We start from the raw sequence: 20,318 nt of genomic DNA, 5'->3' as shown, positions 1-20,318 counted from the left end.
AGTTTGGCAGCTGATATCTTTTGTCTTGTAAATCATCTCACTGATGTATTATCTTTTGTTTAACATATATTTTATGATTTGTGAACATTTGAATGTATTCCTCTTACAGGGACCTGTGCCTGTGTCAGGATGAGAGATATCTGATCTCTATCTAAGTACACTAATCGCATGCTCTTGTTATCTACATCTGTTCCATATTTGAACCAATTCCCTTAGCCTTATTTCTTGGGTGCTTTAATTGTTATTCTAGAAAATTTTTCTATCCAATTTTCTTCCTTTTTTTACAGGTGCTGATATCATCTAACTGTGTTACAAGCGCTGTAAAACCCTTAAAAACAAACAAAAACAAACGATACATAAAAACATTTTTAAAATGCCTACTTCTTTAAGATATATACCACGTACCACTTTCTTTTCTCTTATGTGAGATAATAGGAAATACAAACTGTCTAGTTTCTTTTGAAAATGACTATAATATAACAAAATTCATAATATAAACTGTATCACACACATTTTATGGTAATAATAGTAGTAGTAGTAGTAGTAGTAGTAGTAGTAGTAGTAGTTGTAGTAGTAGTAGTAGTAGTAGTAGTAGTAGTAGTAGTAGTAGTAGTAGTAGTAGTACTAGTAGTAGTAGTAGTAGTAGTAGTAGTAATAGTAGTAGTAGTAGTAGTTGTTGTAGTAGTAGTAGTAGTAAGCCTTAGCAGTACGAATGACGCTTGCTGAGAATTGTGTGATTCAGTCATGGTCGATAAGTATAGCTGCTCTCTCCATTCATGTTGTTAACTGTTTCCATTGGTCACGGTATGGTATAAACACCCTCGAAAAAGTACAATGAAGAGCGAAAAGATGGATCACAAACAAAGGTTGGATAGAAGAAATAAACTATAAACGATCAAGGTACCATATAGTTTTGTGTGTTGGTCCGTTAAACTTCCTGATGGCAATGTTGTGAGCTTCTTAGCCAAGCGCATACTGTCTTCCAACACACAAAACTATGTGCAACCTTGAACGTTTATTATCTGGTTTATACTGTTTAGTGAGAATTACTCATAAACGCGGATGTCAAAAGGCAATAACAAAGAGATGAGTGACGTCGTCTTCAAACCATCTATAGATAGTATGCGCTTGGCTAAGAAGCTCATAACATTGCCATCCGGAAATACAACGGATCAACACACAAAAATGTGTGTAACCATGAACGTTAATAGTCAGGTTAATATTTTAAAAATGCAAAAAAAAAAAAAAAAAAAAAAAAAAAAAAACAAAGACCTGAGTGACGTCGTCTTCATACTATCTATAGCACAATATCAATACCTCCACAGATGACCCTGGCCATCGTTGTCTGACATTTGACGTCCGCCAGAAAACGTTCGTTTGAAGATCCATCCCATGGGGTGGTCAGAATCAAGCACTTGCCAGTACCGTCAGGTTCCCGATGTTGTATGCCCGTAGCCTCGTCAATCCAAGTCATCCAAAACTGTTCGTCAATGACTTGGTTGTCCTGCCAGACAAACGCTGAAGAGAAACCCCAGCCCCCAAAAAAATGCTGAATCAACGGGAGCGATCTATATTCATGTTTTCGTCCAACCTAGTCATCGATCACATGATTTGTTGCTGTCCAACGATTGGATATTTCTTTTTAAAAATGTAAACACGCTGCTTTGTTTATAAAAGTTGTAAACATACACATGTGTCAAACAGAACAAAATGGCCAATCGTGATGTTAGATATTTCGAAAGCTGTGAGCACTTTTCACTATGTGGGTCACTTTGACCACATTTTGCAATGTGACCAATGACCTCGAGCACATGGAAAGGGAATATAGATCGCTCCCATTGGATTCAATAGTCTGATGTCACGTCGCCCAGCAAAGGCGGTCATCGTGGTTCTAAACAAAGAAAATCGCTACTTTTTATTCTTCATGCTTGCCAGAACTTTTCATATGTCTTGTGATCAAAATGTGTAAAAGTCAAAACACGATCAAATTTATAATGTTGTTTTTATTTCCCTCTGGATACGCTTTTATGCTTGTCGGAGAAATATTTCATAAGGGCGTCCGCAATTGTTCCAATAGTTTAGAGCCAGTTATTAAGTTACCATGCGTCATTACGAGGGAAGTGACGTTACGACTGTTGAAGCCTATTAAGGGCTTCAAAGCAGTTAATTGATGTTATGCGTTTATTTGATGAAAAAAAAACAACTCATAACATCCAACATCAGGATATAACGTATCAGCACAGAAAACTATGTGTGACCTTAAACGTTTATAGTCTTGTTAATACAATTTAGAGAGAACTACTCATAAAATGAACGGCGAAAAACAATAACAACTAAATTTGCTCAAAGCGCTTTTCAGGGGGTTCCTAACCAGCAGCAACACTTAACATGTTGGACGAGACATGACGCCTGTAAGGCAATAATAAAATTTCTTTTCGACAGAGACAACGCTATTAACGGACATGTACTCATTTTACACAATGGTACGGTGAGAGAATGTGAATAAAGATCTTTTCCAGAGATTCAACTAAAAGTGGCTCGAGACTCGAACCCAGGACCTTCCGATACAAAGCGGTGATTTAGACGCTGAATGTTGAACTTATAGTCCAATAGAATAAGACTTTGATAAAGTTGATTATTTTGAGGACAAATACAGTTTACATGTGTGGGAAACAATTAAATATCAATTTTTTAATAATTTTAACTTGATATCCATTTTTCAACATCAGATTTTGCTAGAATTGGGGCGATTATATATAATATATATATAATATATATATATTATATATATGTTGTGTGTGTGTGTGTTTGTGTGTGTGTGTTCTCGGTGTATAAGACAAAGAAAAAGGAATTTTACGTCTATTCTTTGTTTAAAATAATAGAAAATTTTAATGAAAAATTAAATTTAATTCCCTTTATTCATCCCATAGAGGGAATTTGTCTCTAGGGTAAATTCCAAGGGAAGACTGGAATAACCGAGGCGTCAGCCGCCGTGCAGCGGCGCAATTTGAGCTAGGGTGAGGTGACTTGCTCAAGGCCACACAGCGCAGCGGCCTTTGATCGAACTCGGTACCTTTCGGGTACGAAGCAAAGGTTCAAACCCCACCACCGCCGCGAAAATAATTTTTATTCTCTATTGTCTTCTGGCACTTTTCTACTCACTTCATATCTTGTTGTTACCAACATAAGTGCCTGCTCCACTCACTTTTCTGAATTAAAATTCACCCATACACCGGAGCATACTCAATGTCTCAATCGTTTCTATGTTATATGTTTGTGATGAGAATATTGGCTATTAAGCTTAACTGCTGGTCAAAATTACTTCGCGATGGTGGCGAACGAATCGGCGATCTCAAGAAGTGGGTGAGAGAGGGATCTAGAATGACTTTGGGTTTGAACGAATATTTTTGTGTTCGTGGATAGCTCACACGGTAGAGCCACGCTCTCACTGCCAGGCGGAGTTGTCGTACTACCATAAGGTCGCAGGTTCAAACCCCACCACCGCCGCGAAAATAATTTTTATTCTCTATTGTCTTCTGGCACTTTTCTACTCACTTCATATCTTGTTGTTACCAACATAAGTGCCTGCTCCACTCACTTTTCTGAATTAAAAATTCACCCCATACACCGGAGCATACTCAATGTCTCAATCGTTTCTATGTTATATGTTTGTGATGAGAATATTGGCTATTAAGCTTAACTGCTGGTCAAAATTACTTCGCGATGGTGGCGAACGAATCGGCGATCTCAAGAAGTGGGTGAGAGAGGGATCTAGAAATGACTTTGGGTTTGAAACGAATATTTTTGTGTTCGTGGATAGCTCACACGGTAGAGCCACGCTCTCACCTGCCAGGCGGAGTTGTCGTACCAATAAGGTCGCAGGTTCAAACCCCACCACCGCCGCGAAAATAATTTTTATTCTCTATTGTCTTCTGGCACTTTTCTACTCACTTCATATCTTGTTGTTACCAACATAAGTGCCTGCTCCACTCACTTTTCTGAATTAAAAATTCACCCCATACACCGGAGCATACTCAATGTCTCAATCGTTTCTATGTTATATGTTTGTGATGAGAATATTGGCTATTAAGCTTAACTGCTGGTCAAAATTACTTCGCGATGGTGGCGAACGAATCGGCGATCTCAAGAAGTGGGTGAGAGAGGGATCTAGAAATGACTTTGGGTTTGAAACGAATATTGTTGTGTTCGTGGATAGCTCACACGGTAGAGCCACGCTCTCACCTGCCAGGCGGAGTTGTCGTACCAATAAGGTCGCAGGTTCAAACCCCACCACCGCCGCGAAAATAATTTTTATTCTCTATTGTCTTCTGGCACTTTTCTACTCACTTCATATCTTGTTGAAGCAAAGACCGTACCGCTGAGCCACGCTGCCCCCAATGTGAAGTGTAAAATGTTGTAATTGTCATAATTAATTTCGACTTAGATTTAAAAAGAATTATTATCTAAATCACCCACATATATATATATATATATATATATATATATATATATATATATATATATTATATATATATATATTAAATCAGTAGATTTGTCGATCAATCAAAACGTTGAATTTGTGACACACCTTGAAGTTCGCTCGGACAAAAAATCGGTACATAGCTGCTACGTACTTACGCTTGACACCAAAACCAATCTGTACCGGGCTGATGGTGGTTTGGAGCCGTTTGGCCGGAAACCAGAAATCTCCCATGATTATTTCACTGACCGTGTAAAAAGCCATCATAGCCTCGTCGTGATTTGGAGGCAAGTAGCGAGTCAGTCCTGGGTAATTTGAAGAGAGAGTCAGGCAAATCTCTTTGGCGTCCCTGTGAACAGAATGATTTAGTCATTTAACAATTGGATTCAAGTCTGGTGTCCAGTCGCCCGGCAACAGCAAGCAGTGTGGTTTTAAACAAAGAAATTTGGTACAACGTGCTTTAACTGTTATAAGGTTACAACTTATGTTGTTTGAATCCAATTTTGAATTTATGGTTTATTGTTATATTGTTTATTATTATACGTTAGTATAAACATTTCCATGTCTAGTTAATAAATAATTTAATTGTTGCAAAAATCATAACAATGGATTAACGCTCGAGTATCATGATAGTAAAATTACTTCCGTTTGTAAAATCTATCTTTCCCATAATGGTAAAAGAGTATATTTTAAACGTGGGTGGGGGGTGTCACAGTAAAGGTTGTTCACAATTATCTTATTAAATTTTATTTTATTAAGAACTGAATTCATCTCACTCCAGTTATATTTCGGTAGGCTTAGATAAACTTTACCTTCTCATATTAGATCGTCTTCCTTTTATAGCCTTCCCTCGAATTAATTTCTAATTAGTGAATAGTTTTCGTTCTACATTCTGTCACGTAGCCACTTATTATAAAAGCTGATAGGTCTAACATTCTACACTCACTTCTCTCTATAATCTATGCCGGACGGCCAGTTGCTCCATTCCTCATATATATTTGAAGATTTTTATCTTTTGCTACTTTGTGGATATTTTATCTCCACCATCAAGACGCCGGAGCTTTTACCTTTGACGGTGTAATCCTAAACATTTTAAGGATCAAACCTGAGCCCGCTGTCGAAGAAATACCTGAATGACCCCTTCCCAACTGCCTGGAAGTGGAACTTTACGAGCCTGAGCCCGTTATCGGAGGAATATAGAACCCACGCCTGTCACCTGCCTGGAAACGTAATCTGACGAACCTGACATTATCTCATCATAAGTTATTCACGTTTCTATTTGTAACTGCCACAATCACTATTTATCTCTTTTAATTAAATTTCATCTTTCTTTTTATTTCATCTTAAACAAATCGTTAATTGTTTTTCAGTATAGTAACTAGTAAATTCCGGGGCCTCATTCTACATATCTTTATGCATAGTCGAGTAGCTCTTTACTCACTTGAGACCATGACAATCATCATCATCATCATCATCATCATCATCATCATCATCATCATCATCATCATCATCATCATCATCATCATCAACATCTCTTTCATCACCCACAACACTTACTTGGCATTGTACGACTCCAGCGAGAAGTACAAGTAATACTCCACATCAGTATCGACAAACCCAATTGTTTCAAACCCGGGAATGGTATACCCATCGCCATCTCCCATGACGTACAGAACACACCTAACGTGACAAAGATTGAAGAAATGTGACCCCTAGTCTCAAAACGGTATTAAGTCTGGATGATTAAGATGCTAAAAATGAAATATGTAGCCAGAAATATCTTGTTTAACTTGAGTTTATATGCTTTATAGAGGAGAAGGAATGTCATATTTTACTGTGCTAAATACCAAAGTTTCATATTTTTGACCTGTTTAACTATAATTTGACTTTTTAGCATCTGGTCTATCCCGACATAATACCGTTTTGAGATGACGGGTCACAAATAGGAAAGACAAATGTAATGTCAAAAACAAAAACTGGTTCCAATCTCATAGGAAGTGTAAAACTTGTCTTCCGGAGGACTGAATAGAAGCATTGTGTAGAGGATCTTCTGGTTTAAGAGTGATGGTATCTTATTTTCTAGTCTAAATATATAGATAGTATGCGCTTGGCTAAGAAGCTCATAACATTGCCATCCGGAAGTATAACGGACCAACACACAAAACTGTGTGTATCCATGAACGTTTATAGTCGGGTTAATACAGTTCAGTGAGCATTACTCATAAACGCGGATGGCAAAAAAAAACAATAACAAAGACCTGTGTGACGTCATCTTCGAACTATCTATAGGAAAGAAAAGTGTAATGTAAAAAAAAACTGGTTCCAATCTCATAGGAAGTGTAAAACTTTTCTTCCGGAGGACTGAATACAAACATTATTACTCATAAACGCGGATGGTCAAAAACAATAACAAAGACCTGGGTGGCGTCGTCTTCGAACTATCTATAGGCTACGCTAGTCGTCAATTTAGAGCATGCATCTTCACTCTTTTCCGACCTCTTATTCTTAGAGCAACCTGCGGCTATGTGGTCTAGTGGTATGACACTCGCTTTGGGGTTCCGAAGGTCCTAGGTTCGAGCCTCGCGATCGGCGCATAGTTGAGTCCTTGGAAAAGGCTCTTTACTCACATTCTCTCACGGTACTCAGGTGTAAAATTAGTACCTGTTCGTTAACAGCGTTGTCTTTGTCCGAAAAATTGTAATATCGCCTAACAGGCGTCATGTCCCGTCCTACATGATGAAAGTTGCTGTTGACTTGGGACCCCTTGTAAAGCGCTTTGAGCACATTTAGTGGATATTGCGCTATAGGGAATGAGATTAGCGGAAGAGTAGCGTCCCTTGATTGGCCGTCACCCATAGTCTGTGACGTCATGGCGGAAAATTTATTAGAGAGAGAACGTCATGTTGGTTGTGCTTATGCGTCTATCGTCCTCGGTTCCGGTGAAAGCGGCTTGAGACACTTCAGAACCAAATTGACGTTCTCTCTGTACGGTGACGTCCAATCAAAGGACGCTACTCTTCCGCTAATCTCATTCCCTATATAAAGGTCATTTACAAAAAATAATACATCCTGCTACTAAAATAGTTATGCCACTTGATGATTCAAAATTATGTGACCTATTCATCAGCAATCCTCGGAAGGACTGGTTACATACACATTCCAACGAGTTAGGAACCAGAAAAGTAGAAGTTATGACGTCAAAACGTCAAAAAAATGTTTATAAAATCGCCTTTCAGGCGTCAGGTTTTGTCCTATATGTTATATGTTGCTGTTGGACAGGGACCCCTTGCAAAGCGCTTTGAGCACGTTTAGTGGATTTTGCGCTAAATAAAAGCTATTTTTGTCTAACGAGTAGAGAAGGCATCGGTTGACCAGTAGTAGGGTCTACAGAGACCAGCGATCACAACGTCCTCCACTATCCAGTAACTAAACTTGCAGGTGGCTATGAAACAGTTCTTAGAGCGGGGGAAGACTTCCGAAGCAGAGTTAATTAATGAAATGACATTGGAGGTACGCTACTACAAACCAGTATAGATAGTGTGCGCTTGGCTAATGTGGTAGTGGCGTTGTTGAGATCTTAACAACGCCACCACTACATTATCTCAATCGTCTGTCGTGTTTCAATCATCCTGTTTTGTTGATTGAAGGGGAAACCCGAAACGTCCATTTTATCTGTTTTCGTATATTAAATTGAAGCTTACATTCCATTTAATTTCACATTGTTATTTATTTTGACAATGTGTTTTACATTCAACAGAAACTCTAAAAATACAGGATGAAACGTGACCCATTGTAAAGGTGATAGGTTGAGACGTGACCCATTGTAAAGGTGATAGGCTGAGACGTGACCCATTGTAAAGGTGATAGGATGAGACGTGACCCATTGTAAAGGTGATGGGATGAGGCGTGACCCATTGTAAAGGTGATTGGATGAGACGTGACCCATTGTAAAGGTGATAGGATGAGACGTGACCCATTGTAAAGGTGATAGGCTGAGACGTGACCCATTGTAAAGGTGATAACACGGTTTCCCATTTTCCTCCTAGGAGACAACGCTGTCAACTGCAGATATTCATTCTACACACGATTACGGTGAGAGAATGTGAGTAATAAAACCATTTCCCAAGAACATAACTTTGCGACCCTCATATCGGGACTCGAACATTAGACCAATCAACTGGCTGGGTCGCTTACCTGTTGGATTATTGGCCTGGTTCTGGTAATAAAATAGTGTAGATAGACGATGTTCAGAAGAGACATTACGTTTAAAATTACTTTTTATGAATGGCGGAGGGCTCGACTGCAGTATTGGTCCGTTCTCAGGTTTGATCTCCATGACTTCAATCTCTTTTTTTTATTTTCGTTTTCTATTATCTTTCACAATTCTCTAATCACCTCATTTTAATAGAGCATTTATATTGCGCAACATTCACTACATTTGCTCAAAGTGCTTTACAAGGGGCCTCAAGCCAACAGCAACATCTAACATTTAGAACAAGACATGACGTCCGTTAAACGATATTACAATATTTTCCGACAAAAATACAACGCTGTTTTACGGCCAGTTACTCAATTCTTACCTGAGTACGATGAGAGGATGTGAGAAAAGAGACTTTTCCCAAGGACTCAACTATGCACCTTTCTAGTGGGTTTCGAACCCTGGACTTAAGGTTCGAAGGCGAGAATCATGCCACTAGACCACATAGCAGCAGTGTTAAATGATTGGGATGGTTAGGTGTTTACCTTTATCAATAATCCTTCTTTATACATTTCATTAGTAGAAGAAGAAGAAGAAGAAGAAGAAGAAGAAGAAGAAGAAGAAGAAGAGAAGGAGGAGGAGGAGAAGGAGGAGGAGGAAGAGGAAGAGGAGAGAGAGAAAGGAAGAAAAAGTAGTAGTAGGAGTAGTGGTAGTGGTAGTAGTAGTAGTAGTAGTAGTAGTAGTAGTAGTAGTAGTAGTAGTAGTAGTAGTAGTAGAAGAAGAAGAAGAAGAAGAGAAGGAGGAGAAGGAGGAGGAGGAAGAGGAAGAGGAGAGAGAGAAAGGAAGAAAAAGTAGTAGTAGGAGTAGTAGGTAGTAGGTAGTTAGTGTAGTAGTATATAGTAGTAGTATAGTAAGTAGTAGTAGTAGTAGTAGATAGTAGTAAAGTAGTAGAAAGAGTAGAAGAAGAAGAGAGATAGAGAGAGAAGAAGAAGAAGAAGAAGAAGAAGAAGAAGAAGAAGAAGAAGAAGAAAGAAGAAGAAGAAGAAGAAGAAGAAGAAGAAGAAGAAGAAGAAGAAGAAAGAAGAGAAGAAGAAGAAGAAAAGAAGAAGAAGAGAGTAGAAGAAGAAGAAGAAGAGTATAAAGAAGAAGAAGAAAAGAAGAAGAAGAAGAAGTAGAAGAAGAAGAAGAAGAAGAAGAGAAGAAGAAGAAGAAGAAGAAGAAGAAGAAAAAGAAGAAGAAGAAGAAGAAGAAGAAGAAGAAGAAGAAGAAGAAGAAGAGAAGGAGAAAAGGAACAACAACAACAACAACGACGACGACAACAAGAAAAAGAACAAGAAGAGACTTTGTAAATTCTGCACAGTGATAAAAACACAATGTTAAAAAAGCATGATTATGGAATAAAAATAAAAACAAAATCATTACATATTGCGTTACCCAGAAATCAACAGTAAATCTACCACAAACATATTACTTTACCCAGAAATCAACAGTAAATCTACCACAAACATATTACTTTACCCAGAAATCAACAGTAAATCATATTCACAAATCATATTACTTTACCCAGAAATCAACAGTATATCTATCACAATCATATTACTTTACCCAGAAATCAACAGTAAATCTACCACAAACATATTACTTTACCCAGAAATCAACAGAAAATCTACCACAAACATATTACTTTACCCAGAAATCAACAGTAAATCTACCACAAACATATTACTTTACCCAGAAATCAACAGAAAATCTACCACAAACATATTACTTTACCCAGAAATCAACAGTAAATCTACCACAAACATATTACTTTACCCAGAAATCAACAGTAAATCTATCACAATCATATTACTTTACCCAGAAATCAACAGTAAATCTACCACAAACATATTACTTTACCCAGAAATCAACAGTAAATCTATCACAATCATATTACTTTACCCAGAAATCAACAGTAAATATATCACAATCATATTACTTTACCCAGAAATCAACAGTAAATCTACCACAAACATATTACTTTACCCAGAAATCAACAGTAAATCTACCACGAACATATTACTTTACCCAGAAATCAACGGTAAATCTACCACAAACATATTACTTTACCCAGAAATCAACAGTAAATTTATCACAATCATATTACTTTACCCAGAAATCAACAGTAAATATATCACAATCATATTACTTTACCCAGAAATCAACAGTGAATCTACCACAAACATATTACTTTACCCAGAAATCAACAGTAAATCTACCACAAACATATTACTTTACCCAGAAATCAACAGTAAATCTACCACAAACTTATTACTTTACCCAGAAATCAACAGTAAATCTATCACAATCATATATTACTTTACCCAGAAATCAACAGTAAATCTACCACAAACATATTACTTTACCCAGAAATCAACAGTAAATCTACCACAAACTTATTACTTTACCCAGAAATCAACAGTAAATCTATCACAATCATATTACTTTACCCAGAAATCAACAGTAAATCTACCACAAACATATTACTTTACCCAGAAATCAACAGTAAATCTATCATAATCATATTACTTTACCCAGAAATCAACAGTAAATCTACCACAAACTTATTACTTTACCCAGAAATCAACAGTAAATCTACCACAAACATATTACTTTACCCAGAAATCAACAGTATATCTATCACAATCATATTACTTTACCCAGAAATCAACAGTAAATCTACCACAATCATATTACTTTACCCAGAAATCAACAGTAAATCTACCACAATCATATTATTTTACCCAGAAATCAACAGTAAATATATCACAATCATATTACTTTACCCAGAAATCAACAGTAAATCTACCACAATCATATTACTTTACCCAGAAATCAACAGTAAATCTACCACAATCATATTACTTTACCCAGAAATCAACAGTAAATCTACCACAAACATATTACTTTACCCAGAAATCAACAGTAAATCTATCACAAACATATTACTTTACCCAGAAATATCAACAGTAAATCTATCACAATCATATTACTTTACCCAGAAATCAACAGTAAATCTACCACAAACATTACGTTACCCAGAAATCAACAGTAAATATATCACAAACATATTACTTTACCCAGAAATCAACAGTAAATCTATCACACTCATATTACTTTACCCAGAAAAATCAACAGTAAATATATCACAAACATATTACTTTACCCAGAAATCAACAGTAAATCTATCACAAACATATTACTTTACCCAGAAAAATCAACAGTAAATCTATCACAATCATATTACATTACCCAGAAATCAACAGTAAATATATCACAAACATATTACTTTACCGAGAAATCAACAGTAAATCTACCACAAACATATTCCTTTACCCAGAAATCAACAGTAAATCTACCACAAACATATTACTTTACCCAGAAATCAACAGTAAATCTACCACAAACATATTACTTTACCCAGAAATCAACAGTAAATCTACCACAAACATAATACTTTACCCAGAAATCAACAGTAAATCTATCACAAACATATTACGTTACCCAGAAATCAACAGTAAATCTACCACAAACATATTCCTTTACCCAGAAGTCAACAGTAAATCTACCACAAACATATTACGTTACCCAGAAATCAACAGTAAATCTACCACAAACATATTCCTTTACCCAGAAGTCAACAGTAAATCTACCACAAACATATTACGTTACCCAGAAATCAACAGTAAATCTACCACAAACATATTACGTTACCCAGAAATCAACAGTAAATCTATCACAAAAGCGCCAGTCATCCTTCAGTAACTGTTTAGTCCTAATGAGTGAAGACTAAATTGAACATCACTCCAATATTCCATACATCACACATCAGTAACGCTGACATCAATCCATCGAAGTATTAACAACTGAACAAGTCATCTGACCGTTTTCATCAAAATATTCAAAACGTCATAGTAGAAAAGAGTTACTTTCAAATGTAACTGACCGTTTCAAAACGGTATTATGCTGGAGTGACCTTTTAGCGTCAAACTGGTTTTTTAGTTTGAATTCTAATAAATGCTAACAACAAATGTCGTTATTAATAGATTGTGCTAAATTTTCTTATAATTTAAAATCCCAATTCGATCAATTTTGACTTCAAACCAAACATTTTCTTATCTAGCCAAAATCCGATATGATATTGTATTGTCATGATCAGACACAAATTATTGTCCAAGAAGAGATTTTAGCATTGCCCCCCCCCCCCTTTCTTTTTTTAATATATTGACAACCCTCGCGCTCTCTCTCTCTCCCTCTCTCTCACACATACACACACAGACACACACATACACAACCACACGCACGCACACACTCTCTCTCTCTCTCTCTCTCTCTCTCTCTCTCTCTCTCTCTCTCCATCTATCTATCTATCTACTTATATTTCTATCTCTCATTCTCTCATTTTAAACTATCTCTCTCTTTCTCTCTATCTATCTATCTATCTATCTTTCGATCTACCTATCTTTACATCTCTCCTTTTCTTTCTCTCTCTCTCTCTCTCTCTCTCTCTCTCTCTCTCTCTCTACTCCTCCATATGTCTCTTTCGCTTTTTATCCCTATTTCTCTCTATTTCTCTCCTTCCTTCAACTATCTATCCATATATCTCTTCTTTTACTTCACCCCATTCTCTCTCTCTCTCTCCCCTCTCTCTCTCTCTCTCTCTCTCTCTCTCTCTCTCTCTCTCTACGCCTCCATATCACTCTTTCGCTTTTTATCCCTCTTTCTCACTCTTTCTCTCCTTCCTTCAACCATCTATCCATATATCTCTTCTTTTCTCTTCACCCCATTCTCTCTCTCTCTCTCTCTCTCTCTCTCTCTCTCTCTCTCTCTATGCGTGTGTGTGCGCGCGCGTGGGTGTGGGTGTGTGTGTATGTGTATTTATTCACATCATTAATGTCAAGCGTAAAAACCCCAACTCAAGTAGTGATGTGAATGGTAAGATCACCGATAAAAATGTGTGGAGGGCTAATGGTATGGTTATCAAACATTAATGGGGCAAAAAGTAAACCCGGGCATTAACATGGCAATCAGACATGATATGTGTTTGTTTGTGTGTGTGTGTGTGTGTGTGTGTGTGTGTGTGTGGAAGTAGTGTATCTGTGTTTATACGTGTGTGTTAGTACAGACCAAAATATTTCGTTTTCTCTTCCATTAGTAAATACAAAAGAATTTTAAAAAAAATAATAATAACGATTGCCAATGAACAAAACAAAAACAGAACACTTAGCAGGGCTGACATTGTGGCCTGTATCAAACAGAATTGAATAGGAATGAATATGAGAGATTTTCTTTTGTTTTTAAAAAGGCATATCGGCTTTGATAAGCTCTTTCTCTGTCAATCTATTGTTTTATAAAATAAGGTTGATGATCAAAATTGTTCTCCAAGAATGAAAACAGAAAGATGCACTTTTAGATGCCTCCATTCCTGATGTATAGATAGAATGTAGTTGACGTCACTCGGGTCTTTGTAAATGCTTTTTGCCATCCACGTTTATGAGTAATTCTTATATAACTGTTTTATCTAGACTATAAAAGTCCATGGCTACACAGAGCTTTGTGGGTTGGTCCGTTATGATTCCGGATGACAATGTTGTGAGCTTCTTATCCAAGCGCATACTATCTATACCATGTAGTGCATGCATTACGAACAACTTGTGCTTTTATAGGGGGTGGGGGGGGACGAAGTGGCCGAGTGGTTAAGGCATTTCACTGTCATCGGGAAGGTCCCGGGTTCAAGCCCCTCGTCAGGGGACTTTCGTTTTATTCCTTGGACAAAATTATTAACCCCTAATTTGCTCAATTGGACAATATGGGTGATTCCTGTTGGCATCAGACATCTTGTTTGATGGGTTATCTATCTATATTCCTTCATGGAATGCCTAGGCGACGATATCTTATGTTGTCGTTGCGAAAGCGCTTAATTTTGAGATTATATTTAGCGCAATTTCCACTAAACATACTGTAAGCGAGCGATTTAAAAGGGGTCCCTAAACGCATAACATATATAGAGCAAAACATGACGACAGATAGGCGATATTTCAAGTTTTCCGTCGTTTTCTATTTTATTTTTATTTTTGTTTCTATTTATTTTGTTTTTCTTTCATTACATTTTAAAATCTTTCTTTAAGTTTTTTTCTACTTATCCGTATCATTGCAATTAAACAAATGGCATTTATATATAATAGTATCTACACCTTTACCGTTAACATTCTGCAATCTGGTCAATTGGAGATTATCCCTTGTAAATAAATCATTATTGTTTGACTTAGTATGTCGCCAGATACTAGCAAAACGCGGTTTCAAAAATTTCGCTGAAAAAAAAATACTTTTACCTTGTAATATTTTATTGATATCGATAGATTTAACACTACGTGTATATTATATATTCGCAGTTCTGGTAGTGGAATTCAGAATAATGGCCTTTATTTAACATTTGATGTTATAATAGACAATGTTTTGGTGTTGGTGTGAGTCAATTCCCATTACAAGAATAGGCCCATAACAAGTAGGGTTATCAGACCTGCAAATAAGTGCACGTTCATATAATTTGATTCTCCAAGATGTTTCTCAAAAACTTTTCAAACCTGAGACTTAATGCTAAGAATTCATGGATTTCAAATATAAAGACAAGATTAAGATCTTGGGTGCCTAGAGGTGAAAGAACTGTTTACTGAGAGAGAATGGTATAGATAGTTCGAAGTTGACGTCACTCAGGTCTTTGTTATTGTTTTTTGCCATCCGCGTTTATGAGTAATGCTCACTGAACTGTATTAACCTGGCTATAAAAGTTCAAGATTACACAATGTTTTGTGTGTTGGTCCGTTATACTTCCGGATGGCAATGTTATGAGCTTCTTAGCCAAGCGCATACTATCTATAGATAGTTCGAAGATGACGTCACTCAGGTTTTTTTCCCCCACCACCAGAGAGTTTATAAGCTAACGTTTTAGCTATAGATAGTTCGAAGATGAAGTCACTCAGGTCTTTGTTATTGTTTTTTTTTTTTTTTTTTTTTTTTTTTTCCATCCGCGTTTATGAGTAATGCTCACTGAACTATATAAACCTGACTATAAAAGTTCATGATTACACACAGTTTGTGTGTTGGTCCGTTATACTTCCGGATGGCAATGTTATGAGCTTCTTAGCCAAGCGCATACTATCTATATATTACGATATCTAAAGTTGTTTTGTGAAGGGCACACTGGCAGTTACAGTTTAGGCATGTAATGCAGGAGGTTAGACGTCACGCTTGAACGATAATAAATGTGTAAATCAGTGGAGAATTGGAGCAAGGTGATCTGACAGAATGACTTTTTAGGAGGTGGGGGAAAGAACAAAAGGGTGTAGGGGGGGGGGGGTAGATCTGATGAATTACGCTCCAAAAAGACCCCTGACTGTTCGTGACTGTAACTTTGCAAAGAAAAACAGATCATTAAATTCAATTTAGTTTAAAATTTCTTTACTGCTGCATTTAACTCTGAGTGCATTGGAATAAAGGCAAGTAAGAATAGGAATATATACATATATATATATATATATATAATATATATATATATATATATATATATATATATATATCCTTTCTTTTAAAAATATAGCCTTATGGAGAACATTGTGCCATTTGAGTCAATAAAAAAAATTATACGGCGCACAACTCTACTGAAAGAATTGAAAATTAGAAATGTATTTTTTACAGATAAATAAACAGATAACTTGATTTCCCTTTATAATTTAAAGTCAGTTTGAAAGTTCGTTAAGTCTAACAGATATCATAAAATACGTACCGACGACACTAACACTCTCAAAAACAATCAATTTCGACACTGTAAAAAGTTGTCAGTTTGGCGTTGTTACGCAAATCGTTGCATTCGAAATAATGTATTCACTTAACTACTTAATTACTTTAAGGATGTCAGATCTACACTAAGTTTTCAACAGTTGTCATCTATTCCTGACATCAAGTATTATCATTGCCCCTTTGATGCTTTCAATGTGATGGTTTCGTGTGGATAATACCCAGGTTTAACTTCTTTGGTAATGAATAAAAAAAATAATAATAATAATCATCTTCGCCTATTAAAATTAGGCTTAACATTCAACACTTATCGTTATTGTTTCCTTCGAGCTTCAAGCAGCAACATTTTCATTTATCAACCAGCACCGCCAACGGAGGTGCATGAAAACATAGAAACGGTGCGTTTTTGTACACCTCCAACGGAGGTGCAAAAAAAACGCCGCCAAACATGATCACCAGAGTACTGTAACTTAAGTTTTCGATCCCAGGATCGTCTTTCAACTCTGCTCACGTCTGCTACTTCAGGTTTATTTTCGCAGTTGATTTTCTTACCACAACCTGTTTTGACACACGGACAACTATATGTTGCTGTGTCACGGGTCAGAGGCTATAGCGGCAATCCACCAGTCGGATTTATCGTACCAGCTCACAAAACAATGTGTAACCTTGGACTTTTATAATAGGCTGATTTTATACAATTTAAATGAGATCTAGCTACTCATAAAAATGGCTGGCTTTAAAAATAACAAAGAGCTGAGTGGCGTCAATGTCATTCTGTCAATTGGATTCAATAGTCTGATGTCACGTCGCCCAGCAACGGCATCGTGGTTCTAAACACAGAAAATCGATACTTTTTATTCTTCATGCTGGCTAGAACTTTTCATATGTCTTGTGATCAGAATATGTAAAAGTCAAAAACATGATCAGATTCATAATGGTTTTTATTCCTCTGGATACGCTTTTATGATCGTCGGAGAAATATTTCATAGGGGCGTCCGCCATTGTTCCGATAGTTTAGAGCCAGTTACTAAGTTACCATGCGTCATTATGAGGGAAGTGACGTTACGACTGTTGAAACGTATTGCTTGCACTTAAAAAAAAAAAAACATTTATTTTTGAATTTTTATTAAATTGGAAGTCACCTTAATTACTCGATATCGATAAAAGAAGGTGGCGAAAAGTATAAAAAAGTGATTTGTCTTTGACGCCAGTACGGACCTTGACTTGCCAAAGATTCATGTTAGAATTGTGTTACGTAAAAACATTAACTCACTCAATCCTAGACATTTCAAAACTGGAAAAAAATTATATCAAAATAGAGCATGAACAGAGATAGTTTTATTCAACTAGCATTATTATGTAAAAACTAAAATCATTAGCTTTGATACTTCGCCTATAATTTGTCTCAGAAAAATATGATAAATAGGCATGGGGTAAAAAGTAATCCGGGGAAACTACGGATATAGTCGTTGTTAGGGTTGAGTGAGTTAACTCTCTCCTTACCGGCCATTTTCAGGATTTCCCCCTAAACTTCACACCCAACTAACATAAAAATTATATTTTATTATCACTTAAACATAATTGCAATAAGTTCTTGCGATCAATAATTTCTTAAGCTAAACATGCTCTACACCACACTATTCATTTTCTTTAAATTTTATGATGTACAAGAGAAATTTGAATAAGAAAAATGTTGGCTGTTTCGTAAAGAATGTGACGATTTTCCTATAGTTGGTATGAAGAGGGTTAATAACGTGATGTGTGTACTTTCATATATTATGTTTGTGTATTCGACGTATGGCTTCGCTGGAAAGCAACTTCTGAGACGAAGAAGTTGAAAAGGGAGGTCAGTTAGGGGCTAAGAAAATAACCACAACACTGACCCCAAGAAAAAAAGAAAAACCTTTTATGTTTTGGAAGTTACTGTGACAGAGCCATTTTGGCCCATGACGCCGGAGTTTATCCTGGTTTTATAGCGTGAAACGAACAATAGCAATTGCTTGCTACCCTTTTAATACGATGCTTGTAAATCGAAAAATACGTTCCGCCAGACTCAGCGACCCAATCACTGTTGGGTGGACAGAAGGTTCAGAAAAATATCTCGACTGCATCGGGGATCGACCTTGGTCCTTTTGGGTTTGAATCTATATCGAGTGCTCTATCACCTGAGCTATTCGGACCCCCCCCCCCCCCCCACCAACGATCAAACCCTATCGGTTTTGCAAGTTACTGTGACAGAAGCTACGATCCAAATGTGTCCCATCACCTCCAAACAGTATATTGTTGGGAGGGGGGGGGGGGGGATTTACAAGCGCTTTACAAGGGGTCCCTGGTCAACAGCAACATTTAACATGTAGGACAGGACATGACGCCTGTTAGGCGATGTTACAATTTTTCGGACAAAGACAACGCTGTTAACGGCCAGGTACTCATTTTACACCTGAGTACGGTGAGAGAATGTGAGTAAAGAGCTTTTCCAAGGACTCAACTATGCTTAAAGTTGAAACTAAAATAATATGTGAAACGTATTTTAAGATGTTTGTTTGATGTTGTTGTCGTCGTCTTAGGTACTGTTGCTGTTGTTGTTGTTGTTGTTGTTGTTGTTGTTGTTGTTGTTGTTATTGTTGTTGTTATATTGATGATGATGATGTTGTTATTATTGTTTTCCGATGATGTTATTGTATTCTTTCTCCTTGTTTGTTTTTCCGATTGTTTTGTTATTGTTGTTGTTGTTGTTGTTGTTGTTGTTGTCGTTGTTGTTGTTGTTGTCGTTGTTGTTGTTGTCGTCGTTGTTGTTGTTGTTGTTGTCGTTGTTGTTGTTGTTGTTGTTGTTGTCGTTGTTGTTGTTGTCGTTGTTGTTGTTGTCGTTGTCGTTGTTGTCGTTTTTAGCGTGGGGGTTAACGAGAATGATGTGTTAATGAAAACAATAACGTCATATTTACCTGCTCAATTTAACTTTAAATTAGTCTATTTGACGTATGGAATAACCCAATATACTACAGCAGCTCTTAGACGATTTGGCACGTTTAGTGGATATTGGTAACAACAAGAGATGAAGTGAGTAGAAAGTGCCAGAAGACAATAGAGAATAAACATTTTTCGCAGCGGTGATGGAGTTTGAACATGCGACCTTATTGGTACGACAATCCGCCTGGCCGGTGAGTACGATATTGCGCTTTATAAGTGCTCTATGACTATCATCTTGGCAAAAACTCTCAAACCTAAGTCATTTTTTCCACTTTCCCATTTTCTTCATTTTTGATGGCGCTGAAATGACCTAAATGTGTTGCAAGCGACGTAAAACTCTTAGAAATAAGCAAACAAACGGCCCGGTACTCATTTTACACCTGAGTACGGTGAGAGAAGGGGTTCCGATAGCTCAATTGGTAGAGCACCCGCTTCACAATCAAAGGGACCGAGATCGATCCCGGGTGCAGTTTCCGCCCACTAATGATTGCTATAGTCTATATATACTATTTTAATATTAAAATTCAATTTCTGTAGAACCGAGAATAATTTGGTCTTGCCTTTAAAGGGTTAACACAGTTTTCGTTCATTCATTCGTTTATATATATATATATTTCTTTATAATAATAACAAAAGAGAATGATGTTTAGTAATAATAATGATGATGTTATAAGATTTCAACTGATTTCACGCATGACTGATCTTACAGCATAGAGCGTCAAAATTGATGGTGTTGGTGTTCACGGTGCATGGAAACAACATGAAGTGGATCAAGGCAGTGAAGTGATATCAAAAATGTACATTTTAACCCATCTGGTACGGTGTCTCGCCATGTTACAA

General features: G+C 36.8%; 2 protein-coding genes across 2 annotated transcripts in view; one reads left to right on the top strand and one right to left on the bottom strand.

Moving 5' to 3' along the window:
* LOC144957781 (uncharacterized) overlaps positions 1-12,620 on the bottom strand; it is a 19,561-nt gene extending 6,941 nt beyond the window's left edge. The window contains exons 1-4 of the mRNA XM_078889199.1: positions 12,432-12,620; positions 6,038-6,160; positions 4,639-4,829; positions 1,318-1,518 (exon numbers count right to left, since the gene is read on the bottom strand). Of these exons, the coding sequence (XP_078745325.1) occupies positions 1,318-1,518; positions 4,639-4,829; positions 6,038-6,160; positions 12,432-12,472 (556 nt within the window). The 5' untranslated portion in view covers positions 12,473-12,620. The remainder of the gene's footprint in view (positions 1-1,317; positions 1,519-4,638; positions 4,830-6,037; positions 6,161-12,431) is intronic.
* LOC144958196 (uncharacterized) lies at positions 9,168-11,944 on the top strand. Its single transcript, XM_078890003.1, has 3 exons — positions 9,168-9,210; positions 10,624-10,758; positions 11,046-11,944. The coding sequence occupies exons 1-3, from the start codon at positions 9,168-9,170 to the stop codon at positions 11,942-11,944; spliced, it is 1,077 nt and encodes a 358-aa protein (XP_078746129.1).
* Positions 12,621-20,318: the final 7,698 nt, after the last annotated feature.

The sequence above is a fragment of the Berghia stephanieae genome, chromosome 12 (assembly GCF_034508935.2).
Source record: "Berghia stephanieae isolate SIO BIC M18660-M18661 chromosome 12, UCSD_Bste_1.3, whole genome shotgun sequence".
In the NCBI taxonomy this organism is placed as follows: domain Eukaryota; kingdom Metazoa; phylum Mollusca; class Gastropoda; order Nudibranchia; family Aeolidiidae; genus Berghia; species Berghia stephanieae.
The sequence above is the reverse complement of the archived record's forward strand: the minus strand, read 5'-3'. Positions and strand labels throughout refer to the sequence as shown.

What these genes read in the sequence shown, in the direction of transcription:
- LOC144958196 (XM_078890003.1), top strand. Translation starts at nt 9,168, where the DNA reads ATGCCACTAGACCACATAGCAGCAGTGTTAAATGATTGGGATG. An exon ending in AGTGTTAAATGATTGGGATG is followed by an intron (nt 9,211 to 10,623) that starts GTTAGGTGTTTA and finishes TACTTTACCCAG; the next exon opens with AAATCAACAGTAAATATATC. An exon ending in ACTTTACCCAGAAATCAACG is followed by an intron (nt 10,759 to 11,045) that starts GTAAATCTACCA and finishes TACTTTACCCAG; the next exon opens with AAATCAACAGTAAATCTACC.